This window comes from Grammomys surdaster, unplaced genomic scaffold (assembly GCF_004785775.1).
Source record: "Grammomys surdaster isolate TR1022 unplaced genomic scaffold, NIH_TR_1.0 752, whole genome shotgun sequence".
NCBI classification, from domain to species: Eukaryota; Metazoa; Chordata; class Mammalia; order Rodentia; family Muridae; genus Grammomys; species Grammomys surdaster.
Genome location: NW_021605171.1, coordinates 5,780,978 through 5,799,952, shown reverse-complemented (window position 1 = coordinate 5,799,952; position 18,975 = coordinate 5,780,978). Strand labels below are relative to the sequence as shown.

The window sequence follows — 18,975 nt, the reverse complement described above, 5'->3', positions numbered from 1 at the left end:
CCATTTTTGTGGTTTTTCTGGGATTCCTATGTGTGTAAACGTATGTCTCTGCATCCATTTGTGTTCCTCATGGTTTTCGGTGATCCCTTTTCTTCTGTTTGTTTTTGTTTTAACTAATTTTATTATTATTCCTTAGATATGTATTTGTTTTCTAAGAGTCACAGAAAGGGTGTGGATGAAAGTGCAAAGGAAGATGAGGAAGAACTGGGAGGAGTTGGGGGAGGGAAACTATATCCCAAATCTACTGTATAAAAAATCTATTTTGGTTAAGAGAAAAAATGGACAAAAGAAGCTGGAGAATTGGCTCACTGGGTAACATGCTTGCTGTGTTAACACGTGTCTTTGATTTGGATCCCTGATACCCATGTGAAAAGCCAGGCATGACAGTACACACCTGTAAATTCAACACTAGGAAATGGATCCAGTTGAATCTTGGAAGAACTGACTGAAAAAATATCCCAATGTCAATCTATGGCCTCTATATATGCCTGCACAGACAAGTGCATTTGCATAACACTCACACACACAAACTCACATGCACATATTCTGCACATATACACATGCAAACCACACATACCATGCCCATACACATATACTATACATACCAAAGACATACAACAGACATATATCATATACATACACATCAAATACAACACATACACACATACACACACATACTACACACCATACTTACCTCACAGGCCAAACATCACACACTGCACAACACACAATGATCTATCACCTTATAACCATTAGACTAGTCATCAAAAAGACAACCCACAGCAAGAATCCTAAGGATGTAGAGGACAGGGAAACTTGAGCACCAGCTGCTAAGGATGTAACGGAGTCATTACCAAGACTGTGTGCAAGTCCTCAAACACTAAAATCACAACTACCATATGATCTGGTAATCATATTGGTAGGTATAAATAAAGAAACCACTCACAATGATGTGCAAACAAGCCAAAGAGTAATTAGCAGCTGAATGGGCAAAGATGCATGCATATGTGCACAAATGCAATATTATTCAGCCTTCAAAAGATGTTTACAGATAGGGAAGTCCTTACATTTGCCAGGATGGATAAACCTTGATGGATAAATCCTTACATTTGCCAGGATGGATAAACATTACATAATGCAAAATAAGCCAGATGCACAAAGGTACATCCTTTGTGAACATATTCTAAAAAAAAAACATCAAATCCAAAGAAACAGGTTAGAATGGTGGGTACATGGGGCTGAAAGATGGAAGAGATGGCAAGGTAAGGAATGGGGGAGTGAGGGTATACCCTTGAAACTTAATATATGTCACAGTTGTTGCAGTTGATAATACCTGACTGTCACCACAATAAAAGAAAACATCATTTAAGGCATTGACTATGTTAATTATCTTGATTGCTAGAATCATTTGGGGTTGTATGTATGCTTAATTTAACATTGTGCTGTTAGCATATGTTATGAGATAAATACAATTTTCTTTAACTGGTTGTACCTTATTAAAGCTGGGGACAAATACTACCTTGAGTATCTCAAATCAGAGATGAAATTAAGAAATAGTAGGACAAAGAAATGAACCATTATGGCTTAGTTTTAAACAAGAAAGCACAAATATGAAGAAAAGGTGAGAGGAAGAAAGTATGCCTGGCTCTTCATCATCGAGGAAGCAATGAGACAAACACCCTCAGACAGCATGCTGGGAATATCCAAGGTTACCTTCGAGTTCCCCAGTCTTCCTGGTCCTTGAGATGCAACCACCAAGAGAAAGGCAATATAAGCTAATCTTTTCTATTAGCCTTCTAGTAGTCTATGAGTCCTACTGCTCAAATCCCTGTTCTTCCACGTTTTCCACACACCATACACAAACACTATTTGTCACAAATGGGCCAAATGGGGTCACTGACAATCAGTTAAAACAGTAAATGAATATGTGATTGTTTCTTTTCACCAAGATAATTTTAATTAGGATTTGAAAGATAAAATAAAATATTTCAGATTTGACTGTGGATAGGTTTAGCATCAAGAAATATGGCCACAGTTACTAGCATGTTTTTGAGTATTCCTTGAGTTATTATGGATATTCAGAACTTCAGTGCCAAATTGGGCTTTCTTTACTAGTTTTGTGGTAATATAGCAGAACTCGGAGCTCCCTCATTACATAAGACTGGGTCTTGGGCACTTGGCACAAGTTTTCCTAGCTACCAAATGACCAGTATTCTATGAATATCAACCATCTAAGCCCAAACCTACTGGGTTGTATCCCAATTTTTTACTGCAATTTCTGTTTATGGCTTCATTTTTATATTAAAAAATTTTAGGAACCCACAGTTAGTTCCCTTAGGGGAAATATCTGCAAATGTTTCATTTTGTAACACTGGTAGATTTCTGCTTTAGAATACTGAAATAAGGATTGTTACTTTAAAGCGTAGAAAACAAGTCCGAGTTGACAAGATGTGAAGTATTTTTAATAAACCATTTGTGACTTAAAATGCATATTTTAAATGCAGACATAGTAGGAAATGGAATGATACATGCTTCCCAGCTTTTATGCACTTATAAGCACTAAGTTTTTCCACTAACTCTAGTATTGCACAATTCAATCTATAAACAAAGGAAGGTATGTATTGATGGCATAGCTAGTCAAGTGATACTACAGACAGACGTGTACAAGGATCATCAGGTAACTCCAGTCACTACAGGAACTTGATACTTCCCCTGTACAAATTCCACATTCCTCGTTGTACAATCAAGAGTTGGTTTTTAAATCGAGGGTCTATTGATGGCCTTCCTTTGGTTCTTGCTACATGTATGTGATCATGTATTTTTCTCACTGGCAGTTCCCTTGTTTTCATTGGATTGTCAATAAACCTGAAATTCTAGACTCCTCAATATTAATCTGATGTCTCTTAAATTTTCAAGTATGGTAAGGATAAACATATGATTGCAATTTCAAATAGAAACTAGGCATTAATATAATTATTACCACAAAAAAGGGCATTACTACAAAAGAATATTACACTCAGAGCAGAGCTGTCTTGATCAGTCCCGTGTTCATGTCAGCTGAGCATATCCCTGAACACTCTCTAGATTATCTTGGGTTATATTTAATTGCTCTAACAATGGAACTGGCTGTGAAAAGCACATCATGGATTTCCCAATCCATTATCCATGGAGTTTGTTCTGCCACCTAGGATGACTGGACTAGAGAAAACCCACATTAGTCTGCCCACAGGTGAAAGTATCTTCCTTTGGGTTTTCAGGATGTCCACTTCAGAACCCACTTGATTACAACGTTTGGATCAGTCAATAGCCAAAAGTTTTACACGTGTATATTATTACTAATACTCAGAAAATTGTCATTTCTCCATGCTTTCTATCCTTAATAAGCACTTATTAATTGCTGAATTTGTAGTTAGGAACTTACCTAGGCACATGAAGTATCAACAAACAAAATAAATATTTGCATTATGATAGTGTCTACCTAAACAAGGAAAAATAAGCAACATACTCAAAATAAGTAAATTATTTAATTTATTTTAAATGTAATGACACTTTATCAAGCAATGACACTTTATCAAACAAGAAGAAATAAGAATAAAAAGTTTAGGGTTTTTATTAGTGAGAATGGTTCCAACTTAAATAAATCAGGCATTGCGAAAAAGGTGTCATTTAACAAAGACCCAGAACAAAAGGAACTGAGAGCCAAGTATGGGTTTGGGGGTGAAGAATGTGGAGAGAGCCGGGATCAGGAGAAACTGGAATCTCTCAGAAAATATAAGAGGACATGTGACAAAAAAGTGCAAAACTCATTCTACTGTAAGATCATGAGGTTTGGGAAATGTCATATTGCAGGGGGCTTATTCCATATTCTGTTGTCATAGTCCATATTCTGTTCCTTTGACATTTAATAGGAAAATTATACCTAGAATATGTCATTACAGCCTCATATTTATCCAGAAACAAATTTAAAATTCTGAAAATGTAAGAATCACCATATGAAACCATGATCTGTGTTTGGTATGCACTTTAAGTCTCCCAGTTGGCAAGAACATGTTTGGTAATAAGTTCTTATGTGATATGCAAATATGTCATTTAATAAGAAATGATGTCATTACAAAGAAATCAAATGAAAGATCTTCATTCTGGAAACTTAGAAATTACTCATGAAAGCACTTGCTATTGCCAGAAAAGAGGAATTTCAGACCCACCATTTACATGAAAGTAGCCATTCATTCTGAAATGTCACTGGTCTCTTAGAGTTTACTACATCGTTCAGTTCTGTAACTACCTTCCAGAAACTAAAACAACCAGGGTTATTGTGTGCATGACATTTCTCAAGGAAAACAGTACATCAAAATAAGAGCCCTTTAAAGGCAGCCCTTCCCCACAGTACATATCTTATGCATGCTTTCTTATGCATGCAGGGACCATGGTGTCCAGGGTTATCACTGTAGCATAATACAAGCAACCATACCTTGCCCATCTGGTCTTTCTTGACAAAGCCAGTGGCAGCAGCAATGTTCCCAGCTCCCTCCACTGTCTTCTGAGCGACTGCTGTCACACCAGTCACCACTGCCCCTCCAACATTTGTTACTTGCTCTTTGGTCTTCTCAGCCACTTAAGAAAAGCAAGAGTGACAACAGATTAAAAGATGGTGGTGTGACAAGAGTCTTGAGTAATTCCACTTCTGGCAGCTGTCAACTTCTATAGACACATATACCGTAGGTAACAGGAGTCTGAAGAAACAAGGCAGCAAGGTAGAAGTGACATGTTTCAGCCAAACACTGGATATGAGTTTGGTGCAGAGATTAGAAAATATTGAGAGTTTAATTATAACACATAGCAACAAGTGAATTGGATTTGGTTTGCATTGAGGCAAGTAGACAGAAAAACATTGCAGCCAGGTACCGTGTCAAGTGGTGAATCTGAGCACCCTTGAACAATTTTAGTGTCTGTGGGCTCACTTCCTAAAGTCAAGTTCATTATCCCTTCTAAGTAAACACTTTAAACATATCTAGTGTCACTACTTTGAAAGTCCAAAATTCAAAATGTCCCTAAATACTTAACTTTTGAGCAGCACCAATGTGATATAAGCAGAAATTTTACACCATGAATTTTATTACATCCTCAGAATTATTCTAAAATAACTAAAGTTTCTATTGTTGTGAAGAGACACCATGACCATGGTAATCATTCTAAAGGAAGACATGTAATTAGGGCTGACTTTTAGTTTCCGAGGTTTAGTCCATTATTATCATTGCAGCATGCAAGTAGACATGGTGCAGGAGAACAGAGCTGAGAGTTTTACATCTTTATCTGCAGGCAGCAGAAATGACTGTGTGCCACACTAGGAATAGCATGAGCATATATGACATCAAAGCCCATCTCCACAGTGACACACTTCAAGAGTCGTAGATAATCGTGTAAGCTGTAAGAGGGTCTTTTGCTTCTTTGTGTAAACATTACTAACAATAATAGAAAAATTTATTGAGCATGCATGATACACCTGTGATGTGCCTTTTATACCCAGTATAATAAACCACCAACTCTCCCTCCATTTTCATATGAAGATGATTACCAGAAGCATTTATATCTCTAATTGAAATTTGGGGTTTATATTAAATAATACTACTCAATAAATTAATCAATTTATTTATATACAATAGGGAGTAGCAGTACTTACTGTGACCACTTTTGATAATGCATTTATTCAAAGCCAGATTGACTATGACAGTATATTTGATCTTGTATATTACTGCCAGGGTTTTTAACTGGTAGAATGGTAGTACATATTGTCCACACCCACACCATCATGTCCTTGCTGCTTAACAGTGTTTCTCATAGTGTTTTGTAAACACAAGATTCATTTGATAACAGTTAAATATTAAAAGGAAATTTCAGTAGTAAAAGTTTCAAAACCCTTGGGTTATACTATATTACATGTCTTTATTTACTATGGGGCATTTCAAATTGTTTACAAGATTAAAAGGATATGGTATGTAAAAATTGTCAACATTATAAAACTATAGAAATTAAAGTTTGCTGATGATTATTCTCTAGAAAATATTTGTAAAATGTTGCCTATTGCATAAACTTTCCACACTCATCTTCACCCTCCTGCTCCTCCAACCCCTACTCTCTTTCACACACAGCGTAAAGCCTTGTCTTTTATCCATTTATTCAGGGACTATTAAACGTTTCCAAAGTTCTCAAGAGAGAATGCTGCATCCAAAATAGACTCTGAACCTCACCAATTGCTTCTCCCTTAACTATGGACGTGCAAACACCATTGCTCTAGGTATGGGCCTCTTCATAGCACTCTCTACCTGTCTTATCTCTCTATCTTACTACAGTCATGATTAAGTTGCAGCCTCCAGAAACCAATCAGCCTGCTTACTCTCTCGCTATCTGCACTTTGTGTGGGACAGAAACTGAAAGAAGTCCTCAACACTGTGAATTTCCGAAAGAGTCTTGTTCCTGTGCTTCAGTTTTGCTTTTGCATCCTTTTTCTTTAACAGTGTCCTAAAAGAGATTAGCTCTTTTCTTCAATGGCTGGCAAATATTTCTCAGGAAAGAGCCACTGGAAGACACAGGTTGACACTGTGTAATGCTGTATAATGCAATGTATTTGTCATTTATATTTATATACTTCATTGTCTTTGTCACTTCTCATCTTTATTACTTTAGTCCTATTAGTTTAGTCTTTATTGGTTTTAGTCTTATTGTAATTCCTTTTGAAATTATGCCAAGTGGACATAAGTACAATACAAATGTACAGTATTTTTTAAGAACACACTACTAAGTATATTTTCTAAAAACGATCCTTAATAACATAGGAAATGTTCTAATCAGGTTATGGTACAAATACTAAGTACATGTTTACACCAAATATTTAAAGAATGAATAGCCTCAGTACATTTTACTTATTAAACCCACTACCCAAATACCAAACCATTAGAATTAAATACCATTGACAAATTTAACGCCATCATTCTCAGCCATAAGAAAATTGGGCTAGAAGTTTTTAATCCATGTCTGTCTATTTAAAATTACTTCATAAACAATAAGCTTTAAACAAAGCCAGTATGGAAGGTATGTTGGTGATGACTGTAATCCCAGTACTTAGGTTGAAGTAGAAGCCACTCTGGCCTATGTAGCAAAACTTGATATCATCATACCAAAATAATTAAATAAATAAAAAACAGACGCATAAAAAATAAATTGAGCCGTGTTGCTCTGTAGACAATGGCTTTTACGACCGTATCTTGAACTATAAGCATCAAGTGCAGTTACCCTAGAAGGCATTATGAATATCACCCCCGGATAAGAGACAACAGAGCTTACCTGTTGTCACTCCATGAACCACTCCCTCTTTAGTTTTCGAACCTAAAAAACAAAGAAATTGAATGCATAAATAGTAAACTGTCCTTGAATTTCTAGCAGCCAATTAAAAATTCTCAATATTCAGAAGTTCATGTACCTAGATAACCTCAGAAGACAGACAACCACCAATCACACTCAGAAATCACTAAATTGGGGAGACCTAGCCACCCCTACAGAGGGACGCTAGCACAGGCCTGTCCAGGTTGAGTTCAGGAGGGAAGCCTGGAGAGGGTTTAGTGGGTAGCCAGTTGAGTTAGTGAGATATGAAGCTCCTGTGCTGTTCCAGTGCGGTGATCATAGACAGCAATTGGGCACTGTGTAGCTCGAAAAGCTACAAGCGTCAGTGGTTTGTGTCATAAAGGTCTGACACATATTTGAGGCAAACAGATATGTCTAATTTGACCACACAATGTAACCATGAATGGGAACATCACAAAAAGGTGTCACTGATCGGTGAAATTTTGTCTCTTTATGTATCAGATAAATGTAAACTTAATTTTCTCTTAAAAGAAGAAGATTTTGCACAAAATATAATGACTCTTTACATGACATTTGCTTGATGCTTCACACATCAATTTACAGAGAAAAGGAAAAGGGAGATAACTGAGGCATAGTATGATTCTCTGTGCAGACCTGAGGATATTGTAAAAGCACAGCAGAGCAGAGACTGCACAACCAGCAACAAACAAGAGAAAGGAAAGAAGGTGGCAGTGTCTGCCCAAGCCTTGGTACAGATGCACCTCACCTCATCTCTGAACCAATCATTCAATACCCATTTCATACATAAGGAAACTAAAATCATAATTAAGTGCTTTGCCTAATATTAAGTAACTGCATGTTCTGGGCACATTCAAACTAGGTGTATACGTAAGATAAGAATATCATCTATGCCCTGAGCCATTACTAAATAAATGAATAACTATTGCACATATTACTAAAAGTAAGTTTGTTAACCATTTTCAATCCAATCTCTCTAATGCTGGAAATTTCAGTATAATAAACACTTTTTGATTAAATATTTTGGAGATTTAAGGTTCACTTAAAAAAACTCTCATTTTTATTTATATCAGAATCTCTTCTTCCAGTCATCCATTGGTGAGTATCTGGGCTGTTTCCATAACACTCTATAGTTGGATGGCCAAACATGCACGGGTACGCAGTAAATCATTTTTGTATGCCAACAGTTGGAAATTCTATTTATAACTTTTTGAGAAATCTTCACACACTGAGTTTCATAGTTGAGTTTTACTCGGTAATGAAGAAGAATGAAATGATATGTGTAGGAAAGCAGACAGATTATCATGTTAAGAGAAATGACCCAGCTCACACAGATAAACATGGCATCATTTTTTTCTCCCAGATATGCAATATAGAGTGATAGAAAGGACACAAAAGCAATAAGGTTCTACTAAAGATGTGGAGAGGAAGAGCAAAGGAGAGAAAGAATAATGAGGGGGCTGTTATGATCAAAATACCTACATGAATTATGAAAATTGTACTCATAAAATGTCCTTATGGAATGGTACCATGAACAATGAATATACACAACAAAAATAAAGCATCAGGAATAACAAATAAATATAAAAGGATCATCTCTAATAATAATAAAAAACATCCTGAGTAATAGAAAGGTGGCGATAACCCTGTATGTTAAATGCATGTGTGGGAAGATCACTGTGGGCATGTGCAGCCAGTAGAGCTGGCCTGGAGAAAGAGTGAGACTGAGGCATGATTGAAACCCTGAAAAGCTCATCCTGAGACAGGCAGGAGTTAGGATCACTCTCTCTCTCCTCTTAGTTTGCGTGCTGTGGCACATGACCTCTACATCCCTCACCTCTAAGGACAATCATCTTGTCTATGGCCACATTACAGATTCAACTTCCTCTCTCCTGATAATTCTTGAAAGTATTCTTCATGTAAATGAAGCATCCTCAGAACCTCAGTCCTGCCAATAATCTAAACCTGCCCTGGGAATCTCTAACACTGTCCAAGTAGTGCTGTCTAATATGATCCCAGAAGTCAATCCATCATACTTATGGTAGTCTGAAGCCTGAGCCTCCTCTGCTCCTCTCACCCTCTTAGACCAGTTGCTTAAGACCTCCAAGGGAAGGGAGACCCACAGATCATAATGAAACTTCTGAATTTTACAATTAATATTGGCAATTTTATATACACAAATAAAATCTTTTATATATCTGCATATATGTACACACACATATACAACATGTATATATACATACATATAAAAAATACACATTTTAAATGAAAGCTATCCTATAGGTATGAAGGCATAGTTCTTAGTACAGTAATGTTTTCTGATGTTTGAGGATCCCCAATATTACCAAGAAAATAAAGAAGAAAGGACTAAAGAGAGGGAGAGAGGAACAATAACTAATATAATTCTACCTAGACACAGAAGAATGCAAAGGATAAAAGAACATGAGGACATGTAAACAAAAAAAAAAGATTTAGCCAATGATGGGGGAAAGTTACCGGTCTGGATTTTAAAAATGCACAATTTAAGAAAGAAAAAGTCTTGCGAAGTGTACAGAAAATAAGTTGATAAAAAAAAGCTAGAACAAAACCTATATTATATGCATAGCTTCCTAGAGGCCAAGTGCTCAGTCATAAAGTACATATACCAACATTTGTAATAAACACTCCCTACATATAATTCATTTATGAATCAAAGTCTTCTATTTTGTGATAAACACCTGACCAAATGCAAAGTGTGGAAAAGGGGATTTCTTGCAGTTTCCAGTTTGGAAATTCATTATCTAGGGAACCAAAAGTATAAACTCAAACATGGTCATAACCCAGAGGCAGGTGCTGATGCTGAGGACTTAGGGGAGGACACTGCTTATTGGCTTGCTCTCCGTGGCTTGCTCAGTCTGCTTTCTTATAACACTCAAAAATGCCTGCCTACAAGTGGTGCCACCCACAATGGGCTGGGTGTTCCTCAATCAGTTGTCAATCAGAAAAATATACTCAATAATACAACTTCAGGTAAATTCGATGCAGAAAATTTCTCAAGTGATATTTCCTCTTTCCACGTATTTCTACTTCCTATCAAGTTGAAAAACACTGACTATGAAGTAATTTCTCATTCCAAAATTGTTTAAAATTAAGATGTACATTTCTATAAGCTGAATAATATGATCAATAAGATGATCTAAGTACAGGTAAAAAAGTATGTTAACATGTTTAATAAATGGTTTTGAACATATATAAGCATAGCCTAAAAAGTGACTTTTTTGTCTATCATATTTAAAATGATATTTTAGAAAGGAGTCAATTAAACACTCTTTAAATTAAAAAAAAAAGTATATGTAGGAACTTTCATTTTGAAAATAAAGAATCACATGCCACCCCAGTACAGAGTACAGATTTAACTCTTCACTTCACTAAAGGATAACCAAATCTACATCAGGATCTTGGCAAAAGAATAAAGGAAATAGTTGAAGCAAAGCACTCAGTGCTGTTTAATGCATGATACAGATGTGGTGTGAGCCCTAGTTCTTACCCATACAAATGCTTCTGAAGGAGAAGCTGAAGCTGAAAGCACAAGAAAGATCAGTGAGCTAGGAGCAGCGCGAGAGAAAGGTATGCTTGTTAAGAGGAATGGACATGTTCCAGTGTTTTGCATGTGTGCTGTCTGCGTGCATTTCGCAGGCACGGCTCATTTTGCAAGGGACAGTAGAACTGTGAGCAGGACAAGCTGAGCTGTGCAGTTTGCATAATCTAATGATGAATGGGGAAACTGTAAGCAGGGGACAGCTCGGGGCTATTAGTCAAATTATTAAACATTCTGTGTCTTGTATGTGTTGGGAGATGATAAAATATTAAGGCTAGTATTTATCTTATATTTTGTAGATCAGAATTTTAATTTTTTTGCAAAAACAACGCATTAAGTATTTCAACAATGCTTGCCTTCTTCTCATTGCGTATGCCTTATAGGGTGAGTATCTTTTTCATGTCCTAAAAAAAATTGTATGTGTTAAGAGTCCACAGTGGTCTGTAGGGAGGAACAGGTGCAGGGCAGCAGGAACAATGGAGAGAGCTTGCATACTGATCCAAAAGCAGGAGACCAAGAGGACACTGGGAATGATGGGTGACTATTGAAGCTTCACAGCATTCCCCTGTGACATACCTCCTCTAACAATTCCACACTGCGTAATCCTTCCCAAACAGTACCACTAGCTGGAACCAGGCTCATGAGACTCTGGGTGGCATTCATGTTTAAACCACAACTCTTCATGCCATGATCATGACTATGATACTTCTTTTAGCATGAGGTTGAGAAGGCATTACTTCCTCTGAGTCAATGGCTTCTAGTATGTCACGATCTTCAGTGTATGCTTATACATTTACCTCCAGACCTTTAACTGTGTACATATTATCTAGGATTACAATAGAAACCACATCTGCTGTTTCTACTCTCTTTCAAGTTGACAAACAGTAATCCACATATGAGGTAATTACTAATTCCAAAATTATTAAGTATTCAAGTTACATTTCTGCAATCTGAATAGACAGCTGTTTCTTCTATAAAGCAATTGTTCCCAAAAGATTTCACTTTATTGCCTTGATGTGACTTCACCTCAGCTAGTCAGTTTTCTCTTTCTGAGATGCTTGTCTGTAAAATATCACAAAGATTGACCAGCAGGGTACGAGAGATAACACACCCACAATTGCTGCTCTTTATGTGAATCATGTAACAGATAGAAAGTGGCAACTCACGGACAAATTCTGAAAGAAGTAGTTTAATTTAGTCACCAATTATAACGGGCTTTCATTATTTTTGCGATGATTTTGAGGGTGAAGTGCTAGAAATAAAATTTGTACCTTGAATAATTATTATTAATTTATGCACTGCAATAACAGATATTTAAGCTGTGTTGCTTGAGACAGGTGCTAGTAAAGTCACAACTGGAAATGGTAGGGGCCATGGCACCTTGCACAAGTGGTAGAAAAACTTGTGGTGAGAGAATTCTCTTCTGTATCCTTCATCTTCACTCCCAACAACTTTTCAAAGCTCCTGACTAAGAGCTCCTGTCTAAAGGAAATACAGGGAGAAAGACTGGCAGAGGCTGAAGGAAAGGCCATCCAGAGACTACCCCACTTGGAGATCCATCCCATATGCAGACATCAAACCCAGACACTATTGTGGATGCCAAGAAGTGCTTGCTGACAGGAGCCTGATATAGCTGTCTCCTGAGAGGCTCTGCCAGAGTCTGACGAATGCAAATGCAGATGCTTGCAGCCAATCATCAGTCTGAGCATGGGGTCCCCAATGGAGGAGTTAAGGGACAGACTAAAGTAACTGAAGGTGTTTGCAACCACATAGGAAGAACAACAATATCAACCAACCAGATCCCTCAGAACTCTCAAGGACTAAACCACTAACCAAAGAGTACACATGGAGGGATCCATGGCTCCAGCTGCATATGTAGCAGAGAATGGCCTTGTCAGACATCAATGGGAAGAGAGGCCCTTGGTCCTTTAAAGGCTTGATGCCCCAGTGTAGGGGAATGCTAGGGCAATGAGGCAGGAGTCGGTGGGTGAGTAGGAGAGCACCCTCATAGAAGCAGGGGGAGGAGGGATAGGATAGGGGGTTTGTGGAGGGGAAACTGGAAAAGAGGATAACATTTGAAATGTAAAAATAATAAAATATCCAATTGAAAAAGGAGTATTTCTAATGGAAAGAAATGCTAGAGAATTTGTTGACATTTGCTAAAATCATGGAATGCCTTTTTAATGCACGACAAATGACAGTCTTGAAGGCCCTGTATCTCAAACCATACCTCACCTTTGTTGTCCTAATTATCAGTTAAGTTATAAATGATGATTTGTCTTCAATTTACAGGTAAGCTTTAAGTGGTAAGATATAAAAAAATAAAGTAGCAAATAAATAAGATATGGAAGCTGGTGGACAATAAAATAATGACTTCTTTGAGCCCAAAAGGGTACCCTGCCCCCAAACCTGCCTTGGAGATATCACAAGGGCATAGACTGGAAAGAGCTGTGAGAACCAAATTATATCATTGGTTTGTGTGATGACTACCTAACCACATGTAGTAAGTCACGTGTGAGAATGGCGTTAGATGTGTGCCCACTGCTGCTCACCAAGCAGTGAAACAGAATTTGAAGGTAATTTTCTTCAACTTAGTACTATAAAACTAACATGAAATGAAGAAAACTTTTTTACTTTAAATTCAATTTATAATTATACATTACACCACTGAGATTGTTGATTATGAAACTAAAATACGTCAATTTTTGTGCAAATATCATAGAGAGAATCAGCATACTGATTACTATGGCAGTTCTGCAATTCCTTGAAAGGCAGCTGTCCAAAGCATTTGTTATTAGAGACGAGATGAGACTTTTGCCAAGCCTTTTCAGCCATAAGTGCTGAAATCTAAAATTTTTTTCTTTGATTACTTATAACCTTTTATTTTTAATCTTTTGTTTTTTATGGTGCAGGGATAGAACCCAGTGCTGCATGCTGGCAGACAAGCACTGTGCCACGGGAGCTGTAGTTGAAGCCCAGATTATTTCTAATCCTTCTGGTTAATTATTAATAATAGTTTCATATCTTAGATGAAAAATAAGAAATCATGTTGGCCGAGTAATAGTTAAATTGAACAGCTTCTCTGACAAGAATCAAGGTTCCTAAATATGAAAATACATTGAGTTACTACCTTAACTACATAGCATCAGTAACTCTGCAAAGCGGTTGCATTTTTATGAACTGTGTGTGTGAAAAAGGAGAAGAGACTCAAAGACATCAAGTTACCTCCTGAAGATGTTAACGGTAGATGTCACGTGGCTTGAATTAAATGTCTGCCTGTATCACATTAATTCCAGAGTCTACATGACTTTCCCTTTTCTATAACCTCTGGGTCAATAAAGACTGAAGCAGAGTCAGACTAGTTTCTGCCTATGATCGCTTTCACACTTCAACAACACAGTTTATTAACCAAGCAATAATCAATATAGTCAACAGTACAGCTGATTACTATGACAGATTTTCTAATATGTGCTTGAACACTAACAGAAGTTGACAAATACTGAACTCTCATTCTATCTTCACACATTACTCTTCATCCCAAACTCTGTGCATGTGTTCAGCTTTTAATTAGACTCCAGAATATAATCAGCACTTGATTAATTATACATGTGTTAAATATAATAACAGACATTGATAATTTTAATAATATTAGATATATTAAAAATTATACTTTCAATATAATGGCCTCACAGAGAACAACAAAATAAATCTTTGAAAAATATAATCATTTTTATTTGTCCAAACTCACAATTAACAATAAAAACAAATAAGTGTTCTACTTGATAAAATCCATTTATTATCCAGAAAGAGTAATATACTAAATCAATAACTTCTAAATTTTCTTGAAATTAGTGATCTGCAAAGAAGAAAGATATGTTTTTTAAGCAATTGATGTGAAAAATTTAGGCACAAGTCTGTAATTGCATTAATTTGGAAGAATTGAGGCCTCCAAAATCTACAAATTACTACTGTTATATTCTGAATTCTATCTAAAACAGTATATTTCACAGTTCATTTTAAAAAATACTTTAAAATTAGCTCACTGACACCTTTCTCTTACAATTTTCATTTCAAGACTTTCTGAAACGATGTTTTAAGGTAAAAAAGAAAATTAATTCAATGCAAAATTATTCTATGAAGAACGAGGAAAGGTGATCTGCTAGAAACTTCAATGAGAAGATGCATTCATGAAAATGTTTACAAGTGTAAATTTTCCCAGTGATCTTTTGGAGGGTCAGCATGGCTTCCCTCCATTGGTACTCAGGGTAGCATCTCTGCCACTTCTGCCATCTGTTCTGCTACTTTTCAGTCTGGATGTTTACCCTGAGTCTTCTACCAAGATAGATGTCCTCCTGAGAAGGTGGAAACAGTGCTCAGAGAAGGAATGAGAGTTAGATGAACCATGCAACTGTGCTCCCATGTGCACCTGTGTCTCTGCTGGGAATGAGCCTGTGTGCATGTATGCATGTGTGTCTATTCCTTCCACTGAAGTATTGGAAGGGATTTGTAAAGTTACAGCCAATTTAACATAGGGAAAAACAGAGAAAGTGAGTGTTGGCCCTCCTTTCAAGGTATACAGTCAGGCAAAATAGCATTAAGGGTCAAGATCTTCCTGTTCCCTGTATGCATGATCTCAGAGAGGTGAGCTACACAAATATTTCTGAAGTTCCTTGATCTACTGCCTCCCCACTGACCAAGTGATCTCTAAAGGGAGATCTGCTGAAGAAGACTTGCTTTCTTTTTGTTGTTGTTGTTGTTGTTGTTGTTGGGAGGCCAAAGTAGTTGTATTTTCACTACATACAAAATCATGCAAAAGTCTTGTTTTAAACATTATAATTCATAAAACTTAGCAAGTGTTAGCTATAGTGATGATGAAAGAAACCTAAGTCCCATGAGTACGTTTGGCTCACTTTATTTTGTTATAGAGTGTCTCATAGCCCAGACTGATACCAAATGCACTGGGTAGCTGACGATGACCAACAACTCCTGATCCGTGGGCCTCTCCTTCCCAAACGCTGGCATTACAGGCGTGTGCCACCGAGCTTGCTGCCATACATGCCTTTGATTTATAAGCACATTCTTGGTTACTTTTCACGGGTTGCCAATTTTTAAAATTCAGTGAAATTGTACACAGAGACAGAAAATCAAATAAAAAGCCCACGTAAATAACAAAATTATTCTAAGGAAAGAAAGGTCTTGTTCTCTGTTTGTTTTTGAGAGCTAATATTCAGGTTCCTACTGTCTCACCTCCACATAGCTGTCACTCTTCTGAGAAGCTGTGATGTGCATGAATCAGACTCCACACACCAGCCACGCCAACTCACCAGTCACAGTGTCACTACCTACCTACATAGAGGACTCCCTCTTTTGTCTTCCCAGCTGCCTCTGCCACACCCTGCTTGGTTTTCTCAGCAGCAGCCACAACTCCCTCCTTGGCCTTTGAAAGTCCTTTCATGAACACATCCATGGCTAACGATGTATTTTTGCTCCACACTAGAGAATACAGAATACAATTTGAATTAGAAAATTTGGGTAAAAGAAAACAAGATTTAAAGCAGCTAGAAAAAGAAATGAAATTGGCGGGGGAGGGGAATCACCAAAAAAATCAGCATGCTCCCCCCCATCCAGGTGTAATGTGATTTTTTTTTTTTTAAGGACTGGACACAGTGTTGATTGACTGTGAGCTAGTTCACTCAACACTAGTAAAAAGTCATGCCACCTAAGGATGGGATGGATCCAGATGACTGTTCGTACATATTTCATAAGTGGAGTTACAGAACGGGAGATGGACATCCTCTACCCCAGGGCCCAAAGGAGACATTCGAAGTAAAAAGACTATCTAGAAAAGGAGCGGGGTGGGGGTAGGTAGAGATGAAGTAGAGGCAAGAAGGAAAAAAGACCCAGAGAGGAGTCATTCTTTGGGAGGGGAGCTGTTTAATACAGAAGTAGGGAACTGCAGGCCAAGTGCTTGCAGCCCAAGCTTTCTAATCTTCCAAGACCTTCCACCCACCACTAGCTCTTTGCCTGCTATCTGCCCAAAGCAGGCACTGTCTATACACTTGAGCAGTCTTTCTTGAGCACCACCCAACTAAGAAGCTCTGTCCTCAGCTGGAGTCCTCTAGAAGACCCTGCACCTAGTGCTCATTAACCCCTTATCACCTGTTGCCTACTGCCCTCTGCACTTCTGTTAATTATTGGCCAAATGCACCCTTCTTCCTTTATAGAAAGACGCTGAAATGCCCTGGGGTTGGTGCATAAAAGTTAGATGCTCAAATTCCAAACCCAATGCCCAGCACTCAGCTTCCAGCATCCAGCACTCAACAGGAAACACCCTAGCATTTACGCTTGAAAAAGCAGATGCCACAGGCAACCTGGCCCTTCCCTCGGGCATTGAGAAGGAGGGTGGAAGAGCAAGTCTCGGGGGAAGGAAAGCCGAGTTATGTACTTTCCACACACTGGCCCTGTCTCCACCGCCAAGGTAGCTGTAGTTGGGTCTCCTCTAGCCGTCCTGGCTCTTAACTAGGACTCTCCGTGATCCCCAGAGCGGCTTCATCTACAGGTACTTACCGGCTCCCTAGGCTTTGGCGGAACTCCGATTCTTCCTCTTTCCCCCAATCTAATTTCAATGCAAGAGGGATGGAAGGCTCTGGGCGGAGGGACAGGGGCAAGGGGAGCACCTGCTGGTCTCCTGCCGTCTGCTGCCGGAGCTCTGGCTCCCTGGCTCCTTCACGTCGCCCCCGCAGCTGATTTGTCAGCGCCTCTCCCCGCCCCTCGCCTGCCTCGTGCCTTCGCTCCTTTTCCTAGGGAGGGGACTGGATGGAGGTGCGTGAGGACTGTGGGTATCAGTAGCTCGCTCCCCGGGAGGAGGGAAGAGAGGATGGCCTGAGCCTCACCTCGAGTTCAGGGGTCCCTCGGCTCTATCGTGGCTGAACTTGAGCTGGCTGGCGTCTGTCCTGCCCCATCCCCCTCCTTCCCTGCCTCAGCCTGTTCCCAGTTCCTCTAGGCGACCCCCCCCCCCACCTCCTCCGAGACCAGTCCGGACGCGGACACCAGAAGGCTGGACCGCCTGAAACGGTCTGTGCGCGGAGCTAGGCAATAGAGAGGGAGCACACATCCTTTGGGTTGCTTTTGTTCACACCACCGGAGATTTTTTTGTTTGTTTTAACCCTGAGGGAGTCTAAAAAGGTTCTGGGTGTGAAGGGGAGCCGACTAAGGAAGAGTTACAGGTCGAGGAGGCAGGGGGAGGCTCAGCAAATCCTCTTTCCCACTCCACTATCACCATTTTCTTTTCCACCAATCAGCGGCTGCCAGACGCTGATTTTTTTTTCTCCCCCATCTGTGAAGCAAGGAATAAATATCCCCCAACCGTCGAAAGCCAGCTGCCTCAAGGCTTTTCTGCACTTGAAAAAGTGGCTTACTATAGAGAACCGTGTTTCAGGATAGGAAGGTAGCGCCTGTGGGATTCATCCTCTGGGACCATCGCAGGCAGTTTCTTCCTTAGCCCCTACTTAATGGCAGATTTTGCACGCCTCTTACCTTTGCGACTTCTGGCTGCGTGGAGCTCCAGCTAACAGTCTCTTCTTTCAGCCCCAGCACACACGCGCAGATAGATGCACAGGCTTTGAGACAATTTCTTTGCCATTTAAACACATTTCCACTTCTTTCTGAGATGAGCAGAATATTGTTGTTTTATAGCTGAGTAGATTTGAGCGCCAAGCTCCTCCCCCAGTAGAGTGCCTTGCTTTCCTTTCTTGTATTCTGAATTTATGTTGGTCACTGGAAGCTAAATAAAGCTTTTACTGTATTTAAAAAAAAAAAAGTCGTAGGAGGGAAAATGTTTTCTCTGATCTTTGCAGTCAGTTGTCTTCTGAATCCTGCATAATAAATAAATAAATAAATAAATTAATTAATAAATTTGAAGTCTTTAAAAAAGCATTTTGAAACAAGGGCCAAGCAACTCGTTTGATACGCTATATAGATAGGAAGGGAGCAGATCAAACCACAAATGCAGAGTAGAAATA

The 18,975-nt window shown here is 38.7% G+C and overlaps 1 protein-coding gene across 2 annotated transcripts in view; it reads right to left on the bottom strand.

Annotated features, from left to right (window-relative positions):
* Positions 1-18,678, bottom strand: part of Snca (synuclein alpha) — a 93,157-nt gene extending 74,479 nt beyond the window's left edge. Inside the window, exons 1-4 of one of the 2 annotated variants that reach the window (XM_028782448.1) lie at positions 18,491-18,678; positions 16,301-16,447; positions 7,342-7,383; positions 4,472-4,614 (exon numbers count right to left, since the gene is read on the bottom strand). In XM_028782448.1, coding sequence (XP_028638281.1) covers positions 4,472-4,614; positions 7,342-7,383; positions 16,301-16,421 — 306 coding nt within the window. In that variant the 5' untranslated portion in view covers positions 16,422-16,447; positions 18,491-18,678. Of the gene's footprint in view, positions 1-4,471; positions 4,615-7,341; positions 7,384-16,300; positions 16,448-17,521; positions 17,799-18,490 lie in introns of those variants that run through there. The other variant, XM_028782447.1, reaches the window with a different exon arrangement.
* Positions 18,679-18,975: the final 297 nt, after the last annotated feature.